We start from the raw sequence: 17,073 nt of genomic DNA on the forward strand, positions 1-17,073 counted from the left end.
GAGCCATGAATGAGTTGTGATTGGTGCAAACCAGAATGCACTGCAACATGCTTTATAAATGTCACCATTGTTGAGATGCACAGGCTGATTCATGATGTCTGTTTGTTTGTTTTTTGTACAAGAGAAACTTTTTAGAAATTATTTGAATTACATTGTAAAAGATAAAAATATTATGGTGTACAAGGCCAGTACTTCTATAGTTAATAAAGTTAACTTAAGTCACAAATTGTACTCCATTTGAGTTCAGTGATTCAGGTCAAATGATTGTGAAATAATGATTATGTTAAAACACAACCAACATCATCAGATCACAGTTTGTTCATCTGGTTGTTATAACTCACGTACAGCAAATAAAACTTAAAGTTAATTATTTAAGGGTGAAGAGCCCAACTAAAACACACACTCATCTCCATAATGGTGACTTTAATTATGGTTTTCTCCTTCAGTGATTCTGCTTGTTAACATCAGGTGTCTTCAATGTTGGCAATAACATATATTTTGTAAATTTTACTCATTTTAAATGGTTAACATTTAGGGAATTAATTTGATTAATTATTACTCAATTCTAATTTGTTAAATTTAATTCATAATATTGCTTGTAATCTGTTGCCTCATTTTTATTAATTAAATATAAATAAAATCTATGTTTTATTTTTTACAGTGTAACATTTAAGGAATTAATTTGATTAATTATTACTCAATTCTAATTTGTTAAATTTAATTAATAATATTGCTTGTAATCTGTTGCCTCATTTTTATTAATTAAATATAAATAACATCTATGTTTTATTTTTTACAGTGTAACATTTAAGGAATTAATTTGATTAATTATTACTCAATTCTAATTTGTAAAATTTAATTAATAATATTGCTTGTAATCTGTTGCCTCATTTTAATTAATTAAATATAAATGAAATCTATGTTTTATTTTTTACAGTGTATGAAGTCTATCATGGCTGGGCAAAAGAGGTTGCAGTCTCAGACTTCTCATTCTTCAGAGCAAACTTGATCATAATGTAAAAGTAATGCTAAATAAGATAAACGTATACAAGGTTTACAGGTTATTGGCTTAAACAACTGGGTTCACGTGAGCAAATATGCTATATTATTAGATGTCTGTTGTAGGAGCAGCCCGTGACCCAAAATAACTGATGCTATCAGAGCTTTGTTGCAGGCTAAGATTCAACATATAAATGCAATTATTGGCCGTTGGTGAACATGGCACACTAAAGAGTGCTGATTCTGCCCCTGCGATGAAAGAAACGCTCTAGGATCCTTCACATTGATGAGGCCTCTTGTCTTGAAATCTCATGAATTGCCTTTCCTTAAATTAACTTTGTATGAGATTAACTGATCCTGCACAAGATATCTGTGCAGTAAATTATTCTTCCTCATGTGCCCCCGATGCTGTGCTGATGCTTCTCTGAACGAACCCTGATTGAAAATCTCGTACTTTTGGGAATCACACTGAGAGTCGGTGTGCTTGATTGGGCCCGTGTCTTGTTACGCAACACAACACTGCTTGATGTGGCAGCTGAGAGAGAAGGCAAAAGAACTGCACGTGTTTGTTTGAATAATGGTACTGTATAATGTTCACCTCTTTTAATATTCAATCTTTTGTTTGTAATTCACTGGAAAAGAGTAAATGTATTACATTTTGCAGAAAATATAATCTGTGCTTGTCCATGTAACATTGGGTGGTTGCTTACAGGTCGAAGTCAAAGGAGTTATATAACGAATATATGGTATTCCAATTTCTAGGATATTACTTGAGGATATTACCCCAGTGCAAGTCAGAGAGATTTGAATGCCCATCTTAAAGGGATAGTTCACCCAAAAAAAAAAAATTCTGTCATAATTTACCCTCAAGTTGTTCAAAACCTGTATGAATTTTTTCTCTCTTGCTGAACATAAAATAAGATATTTTGAAGAATAACCAAACAGTTGATGGGCCTCATTGGCCTCCTTATGGGGGAAAACATCCTATGGAAGTCAACGGGGTCCATCAATTGTTTGGTTACAGACATTCTTCAAAATATCTTTTGTGTTCAATAGAAGAATTAAATTAATTCAGGTTTGGAACAACTTGAGGGTGAATAAATTATGACATCATTTACATTTTTGGGTGAACTACCCCTTTAGTGGTTATGAAGTGAATATTGTTAGAAGTAATTACACAAGTAATAAGTAATTGTAAGTAATAGCACAATATGAGGCGTAATTCAGACACTTTACTATACATGTCTAGTAGCACTAACAGGGTTTCACAGTGTTCCTAAGAAAGGCAGAATGTGGGAAGGAAAGATTTATGGAAATGTTTGGAAATTATTGTATCTGTGTTTATTTGATTGATAGAGCAATCTGTTAGGCAATGCGTTGCATTATCTACAGGATTACAATGAGACTGACATGTTTTCATGGACCGAATTGTGTATTACACTCCAGATGAACCACAAAATGAACTATATCTTATAGTCAGGTATATTTTGCTGCACTTTAATGTCTGGTTCTTTTCTTGATTTTTATAATCATAGTCCTTCTGCCCTGCAAGTGTAATGGACGTAGGCCAGTAAGAGCTGTGTGTGTAAACCTCTCTGCGGCCTCAAGATACGCGCTAGCGACTGATGCTAGCTGCTGCTGTCTTTAGCGTTCTTGTTAGCGCACCGGAGCGGGTCGAGTAGGACCGGTTACATGTGGTGACGTCACACGGATGTAACGCATAGATGTAACGTGAGGTTTAGGGGGTGAGTGTAACGGACGTAGGCCAGTAAGAGCTGTGTGTGTAAACCTCACTACCCTGGTCTCAGGAGATGCGTTAGCGGCTGCGGCCTTTTGCGTCCTTGTCCACACCAGAGATCCCGGTTTGAATCTCGCTCGAAGCGATCGAGTGGGACCGGTTACACAAGCATTGGATGTTATTGCAAAGTTCTACCAGCAGGGTCTCCACTGAGTGTTTCTGATCGATTTCATGCATTATATGGATTTTGTTATTGTATTGTGTCCTGCAGTGTGTTATCCTACACTTCATCCAGAACTTTTATTTTATAATTATTTATAAATAATCACAAATGCAGTTTCTGACCTCATATTAATTGAGAGGTCTTTTAAATAGACCATTCAAATTAACTGCAAGGAAACCAGAAGGACATTCAAAATGGTGAAAACGCACAATTTTATCAGTGCATGTTATTCTACATAAAATAATTTTCGTTTTCTTCATTTTAACAATATATAATTACTTGCTCTGAAACAACTTTCCTTTTTTTAGTGACTGTCAACAAGCCCTCAGAGAATAAAAATCAAGATCATCCCATCCTAGAATACCCTGACAATTAAATACACTTTCGTATACACAAAGTTCAAAGCTCTAAAAACATTTTTTTCCAACAATGAATAAATTCACAAACTGGTCAGATCAATTCATTAATTTCAGCAATTTTTTTCTTTCTTTCATGGTTGTCTGCATCATTTCTTTAATCTCTCCCTAGTCATCTGTGTTTTCCCCAGTCTATTTCTCTCAGCATGTTCAACAGGTGTTGAGCGTCTGGAATGTGTTACCGGAAGCTGCAGTAGATCTTGAGGCTGTACTAGATCAAGCTCAGCAGTGGTCAGAGGTCAGAGGGCCCTCCTGAGCACTAAAACACCTAAGGCACAGCTCTTCTGCGTTTACTCAGGGGTCAGCGTTGCGGTGAACAGCAGACCAGCAGGACTCAATTCCATTGAAAATTCCACCATACTATTCCCTTCACATGACATAACAGAGCTATACTGGGCATGTTGGAGCTGTTTGGAAATAGGGTAGGTTTGTTGTCTTGTGTCCATGCCATGTGGCCTTGATTTTCATAGGTGATGTTGGTTGTCAAAGTTTAAGCCTTGTTTTAACACGACAATGATTTATGATCGCGCCCATAGAGCAGTCTACATCTATCTTTAGGGAGCTGGACATTTACGAGGGCAATTTTGTATGAGGGAATCAGTATTTTGGTGGGACAGCTGACCGCTGCTGACTTACTGCTCACACGCTTGCTCTCCATAACACCACAGTGTCATGCCTGACTGCCTGAGGTCTACACACACACACGCACACACACGTTTACTTGGCTATTTAAATTAATACACACCATTGACTTATATATACTGTATTATTCAGGTTGATTGGGACACTTCTCCAATTAATCTCAATGGCAAAAGAATTCACCCCTATTCACTCCTATCACAAAAAAGAATAAATACTGATGCAAGAATTTCCAGAAAAACATGCTGGTGCAAGTCGAGTCCAGCTGAAATGTACCCAAGAGCCCTATCCGTTTGAGAACTCACACTGTGGAGGGACACTGTTCAGAACATAAACGCTTAAGAAAATAACATCTGATTCCTAAACTTGAACTTGCCTCCTCTAGGAATTATGCTAAAAACAATCCGAGTTAAACAGAATGTTTCGACACTGCTGGCCTCAGCCTTTATATTGATTTACTGCAGATGATAAAAAATAATGAAGAATCAGCAAAGTTTATCTATAGCTTCCTCACAAAACAATTTTTTTCTAGTTCTTTCACAGTTTTTGTTCAATGACTTGGATGAAATGTACAGTATTTTTATTATACCAGACAGACTTAAAAAAAAACTTCCACTCAATTCTTGATTGGTGACTGTTTAGACACTGTTTAGACACTTCCCACAGTTTGCAAAAACAACCAAAAATCATGTTTACTGTGTAAGTTAATGGCGCAATTGCCCTGAAATAAATAAAAGGGGCATGATGTAACTATCCTTAATTTTTTACATGAACCAAAACATAACAAAAAGCTACACACATTTTTTTTTTTTTTTTTCGGTTCCTTACTAGTTCACACTTATATATATTATCAGATATAGTATAAAATATGTGCTTGCTGTCCGAGGAGAGGACTCCGAGCTTGGAATTTGGCCCAAATTTAGAGCACTCCCCCCCCATATCCCTGGGTGGGATAAGAATAATCGAGAGTGAGGAGTTGTGTTGGAGGAGTGATGCTGGAAAACTGTCGTAAAACAGAGTTAAGTCGGCTATATATACAGTATAAGCCTCCTCTCGCGCTGATTGGGTAGATTATCTGAACGTGCTCCTCCTGAACTTTGTTAATAAAACATCATGAGTTCAAATTATTTTCTGTGTTAATAATGTGTTGAATTGAATAACAAAGTGTGTCATGCACATCTATCTCTCATCGCAGCACATCATGCTAATCTGAGCATCTGCAGCCTTGAACTGATACCTGCAACATCTACAACTTGAGATAGATGCAAAAAAAAAGAAACTATAAAGCACATATTTAGCAGTTTAGCAAATTAGCATATTATTTCTAACAAACCAAATGCTCAAACGTTTAAAAATGTGCTTTAAGCATTAGTTATATAGTGCTTCCTTTAATCTACACAAAAATGAGTAGAGTTTGTGATAAATACCAGGCTTTATCCATTCCAGTGCCTGTGTAGGATGTCCTCGGTAAGTATTGAGCCTTTTTTAACTTCCACATGTTTTTCCGCTCCTGAAAACTACACAGCAGCTTATGTTCTCTGACAGCTTCCCTGTCTCTGACATCTGCATGCTGACCTTTCTCCAACGATTCCTTTCCCACTTGAATGATAGACACACACCCACACCACCACCCCACACACACACGTCTGGTTTACTATCTTTGTGGGGACTCTCCATAGACGTAATGGTTTTTAAACCGTACAAACTGTATATTCTATCCCCTTACACACTAACCCTACCCCTAAACCTACCATAAAACTTTCTGCATTTTTACATTTTCAAATAATTAATTCCGGATGATTTATAAGCTTGTTTCTTCATAGGGACCTCGATTCCCCATGAGTCAGTGTGCATTCAGGTTGAAGTCCCCACCGGGATAGAAAAACATGTAAGTACACACACAAACATTCACCACCGTAAACACCGGAGCGCCCACACACAGGAAGGTGCAGCGATGTAGACAGATATTCTGTTTTTCCACTGCAGCTACAATTAGATCAGGTTATCTGAGGAAGGGTTGTGACTGTTCTTGCTTTGCTGCTCTGTCGCTGAGGTAGGGGGATCTGTTTGCTGTCTTTATGTTCCTGCCAGGAAGAGGGTCCCACCGCTCATTTATAGTGCACAGCCGCACCATTTAAGGTCTGTTACGCTCCACTCACACACGTGTGTACAGTACACACACACACCATCACTCTGCACCACATACTTCATAAACTGGCCTTTAGAGCACAAATAAAATGCCAATGTTAAAACAGCCAAATGGTACATGTCTGTCTGTCTATCTATCTATCTATCTATCTATGGATAGATCGATCGTGTTTTGAAGGATCCGATAAAGTGACCCAGTCTAGTGAGAAGACATCGGGATTAAACCGGGCCTGACCTGAGAGGACAAAAGAGCACCAGCATCAACTGTCTGGCTACCATCCGAGAAGCTTTTTGCTGAACTCCTGAGGAACAGTTTAAGAATGAAAGGCCATGTTTGACATGCAGGGAAAACTCCAAAGCTGAGACCCATAAATTTCACCAGATGTGGGCAGTCTGGAAGAGGAGCGCTGACGGTCCGACATAGCGGAAGATATTTTGGCAATGTCTCTGCATGCTGACGACCATGACAGCACTGAGAGCAAATGAATGAGTCAGATGGTAAGCGAGTCGGTCAAAGATCTGGTTGTTTACATTAAATACGGTGTACAAACTGTTCCCCTAAAAGGCCCAAAAATAAAAGTGGGGGAATAGCTTGATACTTAAAGTTATAAACAGCCCTTTTAAATGGAAGTCCATGAAAGGAAACCATTACTGAGTTCTCAGAGAGAGCAGAGATAATCAGCCATTTGAATTGTCCATTGGATGGCGTCCTATCATCAACTATTTTCCTTAGAAGAATAAGGTCTAATAAGATGCCTCTGCAAGACACCTGAGTAAGTGAAAATATCCCTTTCCCCTTTGAGAATGGTGCGTAACACTCCTCTAAAAATATAACATGCCTAAGCTGAGGGGAGACAACAGCATGAGAAACAGAGAGAATAAGCCGACAGAGAGAGATGAAAGCAGGAGTCAGTTCAGTTTATATCAACCTGAATCTCCTCATTTAGAGAATGTGAGCACAGACCGTGTGAACTGACAGTCGATAAAATATAAGCAGACAGAGAGACAGTAATTAGCATGAGCACGACTCTCTCTCGTGGGCTCTGAACTGACTTCTACCTTGTGACATGTCTCAAGCCTTGTTTTGTAATGATGCATCTGGAAACTGCTGGTGAGGGGAACCCCACCTCTGAGCTCAGACAATTGACTCCTCAGTTTAGAAACAGAAATGTTTACATATTTAAATCAGCACTGGAAACTGATATGACAGTCATAATCAAACTATTTTTACATTCTCTGAGGAAAATGTGAATATTGCTTTATTGCCTTCTTGATGCTGAGTTTTTGCTAATCCATTGCCATGTATTCTGAATGATTTTCATGGGGTTTCTTGCTAGGCTGTTGGCCAAAGTCTCATCTACATTCACACATTTAGTGTCAATGAGTGACAACTGTATTTACTAACAGCTGACTCATACATTTCCCTGCACATACTACAGCAGACAGGAATGCACTGGCCTGTATGGACAGATAACTTAAGTCAATCCACTTTTATAGCCTTGAATCTATCTTTCGTTCTACAGTATCTGTCTGCCTGCCTGTCTAAAACTCTCCATCCATCCACGCAATTTTGACAAGTAAGACATGCTCCTGGATCAACATATTTTGTTAACTTATTTTTTTTATTTAGTCCTAACCCTATCCATATACCCCTAAGCTTAACCCAACCCTACACTCTAAAAAATGCTGGGTTGTTTCAACCCAATTTTGGGTAAAATATGGACAAACCCAACCGTTGGGTTAAAAATGTAATGTAAAAATTTAACCCAATGGCTGGGTTTGTCCATATTTTACCCCAAATTGGGTTGAAACAACCCAGCATCATAACTTATAAATAAAATCAGAGGGAAATGATGTGAATAACACCTAACCCTGGTTGTAAGTCTAAAGTTGACATCAACTTTAAACTTGTCCTTCAAATCTGATTGGTTGATTGGAAAGTTGTTCCAGGATCATCAAAGATGTTGATCCAGGAACATGTTGTATACCACTCTAAAAAATGCTGGGTTGTTTCAACCCAATTTTGGGTAAAATATGGACAAACCCAAATGTTGGGTTAAAAATGTAATGTAAAAATCCAAAGGCTGGGTTTGTCCATATTTTACCCAAAATTGGGTTGAAACAACCCAGCATTTTTTAGAGTGTTGGTGAAATCATGTTCAGCACATCCATCCACCCATCCAGACTTGACTAAGCTGCGTGAATCTAGGTAAGCTAAGTCTGTAGCATGTACCATATGAACAATAATAATAATAGTGTTGCATGACTTAGCAAGCATCACCAATAATAAATGATCACTGAACCTTTGATCAAGTCTGCCGTATTGACCATATCTCCTTACTGACTTCCTGTATCCCCGATTTCAGGGCATAGCGGCAGAACTGATCAATGACTGACAGAACGTCCTCTGATCCTGGAGCTCAGAGACATCCGATTGGGTTTCACTGAGAGAGTTGGAGAGAGAGACTGTATAACAGGAATGGGATGAGTAATGTCTGCGCCAGCACCACCCCACCCCAGCCTGTAATCCAATCAGTCCCTCAGGTGCACAGCAGTCCTGTGCTAATCACTGTGTCATCATTCGCACAGCAGGACCGCCAGAGAATTAGCTCCTATCACATCCCTGTGATCACACCAAAGACAACGTTTGAATCCTGCTCACCTAATACTGATAAACTATCATAAAACAATACAATATATAACTGTGATACATTTTTTTTTATATGTGCATACGGTGAATGGACAGCCATAAATATTGTTTCTTATTATGATCCCACTTTGATGATCTGTCTAACATATAAAAACAATTTAGGCTCTGTTTTATGGTTTTACCATGGATTAGTAAAACAGCATTAACCAAATAATGCACTGTTACAGATAAAGCACTGTTATAGGGATAGTTTATCCAAATTTTTTTAATTTGTTATCATTTACTTACCCACTGAACACAAAAGAAGATATTTTGAAGAAATAGTATCCCATAGTATAGCCTGGAAGCCAATGTGGCCCATCAACTGTTTGGTTACCCATTCTTCAAAATATATTATGTTGTGCTTGTTAAAAGAAAGAAATTCATACTGTTTTGGAACAACTTGAGGGGGTGAGTAAATTATGACAGATTCCTTTGACATACAGCTTTGTGTGACTTATTGTTTTATTGGCTGTTAATGACTTTATAGCATTAATAGTGTGCATTTTTCAGTGCTTGCATAACAAAACTAAATCAAAATTTAGAGTCTGAACTGGTTTAAAAAAAAAAAAAAAAATATATATATATATATATATATATATATATATATATATATATATATATATAATAGGTGTGTACTGTGCTGTTTGGTTACAAAGATAGTCTATTATTAAAAATAGTTTTCGGAGCAATGGATGCCTTTCAAAGAAATATATATATATTTGTAGTCTCTCTTTTCTCTTGTTCTCTCTCTATTCCTGCATTTGAATTACAGTCCCTCTCTCATGAATGTGAAAGGGATGATGCTTTATATCATGGCTGGATGGTCATGAATGCACAATAGTCTACTGTATGTCCCTCAGAGTGGTCATAGAACGAAATAATGCTGCCATTGCCATAATACCAAAATAGGTTAATTATTCATGCAAAACAGGTTTTCTTTTTAGATTTAATAATTTTAGATCTAAAATGCCTAAATATTACAACATGTAATTCAAGTGTCAGGTTTCACGAGATTACGTCACCCATTCATCACATGACAGGGATGATGAGCCGCATTGATTTTGGGGGCTGCACCAGAGCCGAAATTGTTTTATCATTTATCAACACAACATTAATTTCATTGTTTAAAAAATTAATTTGGCCTAGGCTATATAGGCAATATATTAATTCAGTCTTAAAACACCGCATTACATGTCTTCTTCACTTGGCATTAACGATGGGAAGTCTAGGCTAATTCATTTCAGCTAATCGGTTCGTTTAGACTAAACTATAGAGGTTCAATAAAAAACGATTCAGCAGTTCTTTACATCATTACGTCGTCCTGTGACATTCCGGCGTGGTATTTAATAGGCCTACTTTAAAACCCACAAAAGGGTTTGATATTTTAAACCAATTAAGATGTATTTTTACTGTTATTTATTGTGTCCTAGTTCAGTTTTTTGCTGCCATGATTCACAGATATTGGCAATAAAATAGACTATAAATAGCCTTTGATTTTACATTTTTAATATTGGCTGAAAATGTTTTATGCTATTTATTTAAAAACTAATTTTTTCATATGTGTGTTGAATAGACTAACTTATTTTGTAACATTGATTTTTATTTTAGGCATTTTCGCCCCGCCCTCGGTCAAATCCAAATCAGTCACACATCGCGGTTCTGGGTCCATAACGCATCGGGCTTGTTAGAAAAAGAAGTTTCGTTTCTCAGTTCAGTGAGTCGATAACTGATTGCCCAGATTCAACTATATGGAAAAGATTGTTCAACCGATTCATTCAAGAGATCCAGTTTGACCGTGATAAGATCCGACTCCTCTAAAGAATGATTCATTCACAAATCGGACACGGCAAGTTGTCAATCTTGTCATATCGATCAGTGCGCGTCTAGTGTCTGACCTTACAGTTCACATTGAGCATTGGGGCTCCAGTGTAAGCGCCTCTGTACTTTAAAATGTCCGTGTAATCGCACCTTATCGTGGTTTATATAGAATACACTTTCCGATGCGGCTTCTTTCCTCCCCACTTTAGCCCCCCAAGCAAAAAAGTGAAACTCCGCCTATGCCTATGAAGACCCAGTGGATGAGGAGACCGTTTGTACCCGGTACTATGTGAGTACTGTGTGAGTTTTTGGATGGGGATGTTTGGGACACAAGTAACCGTCAGCGGGACCGACGCCGACTCCCGTTTCCAACGGTAAACACGTGGATCGATCAGCTGTTTTACACTGGAGCTTCACAACCAGAGCTTGTCTGGGCGCGTGATACAGTTCGAGAGCGCGCCTGGTTGATTTCAAGGGGATTAAAGTTTTGTTTTTACTACCTCAGAATGAGTGACCTAGAGGAAGACTTTGCCAAGATTTTAATGCTCAAGGAGGAGAGGATACGAGATCTGGAAAGGCGCTTGTTGGAGCGAGAGGACGAAATCCACGAGCTGAAGAGAAAGCTGCACAAATGTCAGTCTGTTTTACCGAGGGCGCAGATCGGACCGCGAACGCACCGCGCGCAGGGAATATCAGCAGAACCGCAAACGCACCAGGATTTATCAAACCAAAGCTTTAGGAGAGTTGCCAAATCGGACAGGTGAGATGATTTCACACATGCAACTAATGCTTGATTGTTATACACATGGTTTGCGTCATGACTTTTAATAGTTAACACTTTGTTGGCATTATTTGAATTTATTCCATCATTAAGAGTTGCCTATTTGAGGTTGAGGATTCAGGACATGAATGAAGAAAGTCATGATGACAGAGCATCTTTGTGAAGCTTCAAAGAGAGAGAGAGAGGAGGTGGGGGAGATAGAGTGTAGGCTATCATTGATCTAAACCATCATCATCAGATCCCAGAGGGCTCGGAGCACAGGAAGCTTCGTGCATTATCGGCTTTTAGGGTTTGAACGTGTAGCGCCCAAGAGCCTGTCTGAGGATATTTAATACGCCATTAGAAAGTGCTTTGTTTGACCATATGCTTCCCCTCCCATCAGCCCTATCCATCTGATTCTTTGAGCATCTTTGTGTTAGATTTAGCCGAAATTTCTAAGGATGGCAACATACTATTCAGAAGTTTAGGACTTTGTGACTTAGTGCTCGGCTTTTCATTATTTTATAAATAAAAATATTTTAAATGATCTAAAATATGCTTATAACAATTTTTTAGCTTAATCTTGTTGAATGCATAGTATTTGCATATAATTATCCAGCGAATTTGCATGAGTCAAATCCCACCCCAGAATTGGAAATCCGTAAACTTTCCAAGTTACAAATACTTTGGGCTGAATCGGCTCAAAAGACCGTTTGGGAAACGTATCAGCATCACCTCACATTTGTTTCGCATGCAGAGAAGCCCACAAGAGGGCACAAGCTCTTCTGTTGTTGTTTTCCCCCTTCACTTTAAGGGCCATCACATCACTAATAACCTATGATAACTAACAAACCTAATAGTTATAATTGCATTTTTGGGATGCTTAGACTAGAGCACAGTATGTGCATTTATGTGTTTGTGACCATGTAAAGTTACTATGAAAACAGATGCGCTGGCCTAATCACTCCTACCTTAATGATTTCATTATGGAAGAAGCAGAGGGACAAAAGCTGTCTGTAGCTTAATGAGCACTGAGACCATATGCTGATAAACAAACTTTGCCTTATGATGCATCATCTGACCCTCGGTTTTTAATAAATGATGGAAATTACAATAATACTTTTAGCATCTTGTCAGTAATAGAGAAGTGTTCTAACACAGTTCCTTATTGTCCACAATATCATGTTATCAATATAAGAAAAACAGCATAACAATTTATAGTTAACACAGACAGTTAAAAATTACATTTAATGTCATTTCTCTGAATTGAAATTATGCTTAATGTGTATTTTGAGAGCAGAATTCAGTGTTATTTACAGTGTTAAAGTGCCCCTATGCTATTTTAAAGGTAGGGTAGGCAATTTTTTTTCATACCGTAATCACTTTTTTTTGTTTTACTGGTTGAAACTCTTCACATCCTGATAGCAATCAAAAGAATTTTGAATATTTAAAATGTACATATTTCTTCTGTGGAAGACTCTGGACCAAAAACATTTTCGTCCAATCATTGCATTCGGCCCGATGTCCTACCTGTCAACATATGTATAATATTCCAGACAATAACTTTAGGCTATTTGTCGGGACTCTTATCTTTAAAATGTTGCAGACCTTTTTCATTCACAAACAGCTATAGCTATTACACGAAAGGTAATATTTTAAAGTAATTGGTTTGAAATTGGACATCATTTTACCATTTCACTTTAATATCTTGATATACATACAATTTTGACAAAAATTGGTTAGACATATTTTCTAGCAGTTTTAGAGTCCATAATATATATATATATATATATATATATATATATATATATATATATATATATATATATATATATATATATATACACATGTAGATATATATAATATTAAAACATTTTTAACAATGTTTATTTCAGTACATTTGTTTTGCAGTAAACTTAAGGAGTAGTCAAGACTCTGTCTCCTCAATATTTGAGCTGGAATTATCGTTAATAGTGAGATCTTGGTGTCATCTAAAAAAAATAGCTGGTGCACTTGTAAGGGTCCCAAAGAGACAAAATGGCGGCAGATGTGAGTCTGTGGCAGAAAAGAGCAGCCACACTAGTCATGTTACAACAGATCCTCTTTCCATCGATCCACAAAGGAAGAACCCTGCAGGAAGAGTTTATTAAGGTGAAATTTAAAGCCTGTTTTTCTGGGAGAGGTCCTTTCAAGGGCAGTGACAGCGACAAAGAGATGAAGGGACAAAAATGAGTGGCAGAAAGAAGGAATAGGCCTAATCTTGTATTCCTCATTTGTTATTTTTAGATATTTTTTAGATTTAATTGTTCTTTGTGTGTTATTTTTGACTACAATAACTATCCAAAGAATGGTAGACAGCTGGGTGCTGTTGTGGGCCCTTGGGATCTTTTGTCAAGCGGGTTTCAGTTTCAGAAACCAAAGATCAGGGTTTGTTTCACTCATATATTTGTCTGCTCACACTACATTTGCGTCTCTTTAAAGGGATAGATCACCCAAAAATGAAAATTCTGTCAACATTTACTCACTCTCAAGTTGTTTCAAACCTGTATGAATTTATTTCTTCTGTTGAACACAAAAGAAGATATTTTGAAGAAGCAAGCAAACAGTTGATGGGCCCCATTGACTTCCTTTCTATTATTTTACCTACTTTGGAAGTCAATGGGATCAATCAACTGTTTGGTACTATTCAAATAAAATATATTATTTTGTGTTCAACACAAGAAATAAATTAGCATACAGCTTTGGAAACAACTTGAGAATGAGTAAATGATGACATAATTTTCATTTTTGGGTGAACTATCCCTATAAATATATAGCCTATGCAAACAGATACTTTTGCTTAGACTGGGCTCAGTCTGAAGTTTAACACCTCTAGTTACAATAAGCTTAATTTTCCATCACATCACTTCATTGTTCCTGTGTGTCTTTAGTCTGACACCAGAGGGCGCCTCATGTCCTTTATAAACTCAAACATTATGCATCTGTACTAGCTCTTCAAAGTTGAGGTAAGTCAAGCTATTTAAGGAATGTCAGTAAACTATGAGTAGAGGTGACTGGGGCTATGTCCCACATTTTATTCCAGTGAATATTTATCAGGGTAAGTTTAAATTTGAAGGCACTGTCTGTTTAGACACATTCCACAAATCTTGGCAATTGATAATTTCCAGAATAAGACCGTCCATTCAACATGCAAATGTCCCAATAGCGGAGAATGTAATCACATTAGTTGGGGTTGTCACAACAGAAACCCGCCATTAAACAGCCTATAGCAGGGGTGCAAAACTCTACATACAAAACCTACATGCAAAGCCTCTGGAGGGCCACAGCAGTTTAGCTTCAACCCTAATTAAACACACCTGCTCAAACTAATCAAGCCATACAGGCTCATATCGTCACCTTCCTAAAATAATTGCCTAAATAATTTGGAATGAAAATGACTTGGGCAATTATTTTAGGAAGGTGACGATATGCAAACTGGTGTGTGGAACTAAATGCTGGGCTGTTTACAGGGCACTCCAAGAGGACTTTTGTAAATAGTAAAACTAGGGCTCGTCAACAAAGTGTCTCCGGTGGTTAACATTCTTTGGCCAATAGAAATTGGTATCAATTCATTATGTTAAATGAAAACATAAAACACGTGACAACTTGCCCGATCTTGTCCTGACAATCAGATAAGTTTTTCTCTCTCTCTCTCTTTTTTGCAATCATGTTTGCTGGAATGGTTTTTTTATTTATGTATTCACTTTTTCAACCAACAGTTATTATAGTAAATATTATGAAAATAATATAAAATATTATCATTTGGAATTTTAGTTTGGAATTTCTATGACTTAATTGAGCTCATATCTGCAGGTTTTCCAAGAGCATAAGATCCACGATTCTAAAATAATGATTTTAAAAAATCTGATTCTAAAAAAAAAAAAAGTCTAAAAACCGCTGCCAGAAAACAAAAAAACCCTGGTGTTCTCTGTGTTTGGTTCTTATTAATTTTGAAACGTATTTTTTTAAAATAGTTTTGCAGTATTTTTGAACACTTTAAAGTTTTTGTTGCACAGCTATCAGCTGTACAGAGGTGAACAACAATACTGACTGTCTAAGAATCCCGCGCTCTTCTGTGACGCGCGCGAGCGTTCTGTGCACTCTCGTGCTCAACTCATTCATCACGTCACTGCCCACGAGCGACGCGCGCTCACACGGATACGCTTCTGTCAGTGCTGAGGACCTGTGCGTCTCTGTTGGATTGAGCGCTCATTATTTCCCCTTTCTTTTCTTTTTTTTTTTGTACACGGAAACACTGAGATACTCTCCCCCCACAGGTTCTTCTCGTTTTGTAGCCTAACTTAGTTCCTTTCAGAGTAAAATAGAAGCTGGTTTAGTGCTCAGTGTTTCATTCCTCTCCGTAAAGTTACTAAAAGTGCTGTTCTGTTCGGTTTTATTCGGTTCTGGACGGTTTTATTTGGTTTAGAAGGCATGATGATGGGGACTTTACGCGACCTCCAATACGCGCTTCAGGAGAAAATTGAAGAACTGAGACAGAGAGATGCTCTCATTGACGAACTGGAGCTCGAATTGGACCAGAAAGACGAACTGATTCAGAAACTGCAGAACGAACTGGATAAGTACCGCTCTGTAATTCGCCCGGCGACCCAACAGGTCCAGAACCGCTCGGAGCTCCAGGAGCATCAGCGCACCAAACGACAGGCGATCAGCGCCGAACCAGCCAACGTCCAGCAGCTGAGTCACGTGACTCTGCCCAACGTCCCCAAGAGTGCCAAGTAGGTTAACTCGATCATTAAAAAAATAATAATTTGAATAAGATATAAAATTAAAAGTATATACTACATTTACAGTCGACCGTCAATAGGCTAACAGCAATCAAATAAAACTTCTATTGAAATCCAATTTAAACTGTAACACAACACTAGAGTCATCATAGCACATTGCTATGGACAATATTCACAGACTCACTGTGATGACGCGTTTTAACGGCATAGTAAATCCTGCAAGGTGTTTTATATTTTGTTTTAAATGTATGTAGGTCTACATTTACAACACTGTAGGCCTACTTTATAGTTTAATAGCCTACATTTACATCAATTTACTTAAAGTAACACTGCTGTGAGTGTTTCTAATAGGCTACAGCGGCTGCTCTTTCTGTCTGTCTTCTGATCAACATGATCAATATCTCTGTTTTTTACTCTTTTTGAAAGTTGTGAAAATTATAGACTATTGTGGAGTTTTCCAATTGTTATCTGAGCAAATGGGAGCACTAAAAATATATTTAGTTTTTACTACTATAGAAGTTTACCCAACTGACTCTTCTGAGAAACATGGCGATATGAAAAGGGTCAGTTTACTTTAATGTGTCATAATCAATTGATGAATTTAATGTTCAGTTTAAAGTCATTAAACACTACATAAAGCTCAACAAATACAACATTAATCTATATGAAGTAGCCTAACAACAACCACAAAGAAAAAAAAGCTGTGCAGTGTAACCATGAAGAACAACTTTCTCTATAAATTTACACTTTAATAAAAGCTGCCCAGCTCAAGGTTCTGTAGGTTTATATGTATGAATCTGATCAGATATATATAGCTAGCTTTATATAGCTTAAACCTTGTAACATGCAGGATCCC

General features: G+C 37.5%; 1 protein-coding gene and 1 long non-coding RNA gene across 4 annotated transcripts in view; both read left to right on the forward strand.

Annotated features, from left to right (window-relative positions):
- The first annotated feature begins 3,587 nt into the window (after nucleotides 1-3,587).
- Nucleotides 3,588-7,821, forward strand: LOC307010601. The gene is made up of 4 exons (XR_013800223.1): nucleotides 3,588-3,798; nucleotides 5,839-5,903; nucleotides 6,073-6,154; nucleotides 6,324-7,821. It is a non-coding gene; the product is annotated as an uncharacterized lncRNA (long non-coding RNA).
- Nucleotides 7,822-10,747: 2,926 nt separating this feature from the next.
- The window catches only part of prkg1a (protein kinase cGMP-dependent 1a), an 88,484-nt gene continuing 82,158 nt past the window's right edge, over nucleotides 10,748-17,073 (forward strand). Inside the window, exons 1-2 of one of the 3 annotated variants that reach the window (XM_079634432.1) lie at nucleotides 10,748-11,047; nucleotides 11,179-11,433. In XM_079634432.1, coding sequence (XP_079490558.1) covers nucleotides 10,986-11,047; nucleotides 11,179-11,433 — 317 coding nt within the window. In that variant the 5' untranslated portion in view covers nucleotides 10,748-10,985. Of the gene's footprint in view, nucleotides 11,434-15,626; nucleotides 16,209-17,073 lie in introns of those variants that run through there. The other 2 variants (XM_079634434.1, XM_079634433.1) reach the window with 2 other exon arrangements.

The sequence above is a fragment of the Phoxinus phoxinus genome (assembly GCF_949152265.1).
Source record: "Phoxinus phoxinus genome assembly, chromosome: 14".
NCBI lineage: Eukaryota > Metazoa > Chordata > Actinopteri > Cypriniformes > Leuciscidae > Phoxinus > Phoxinus phoxinus.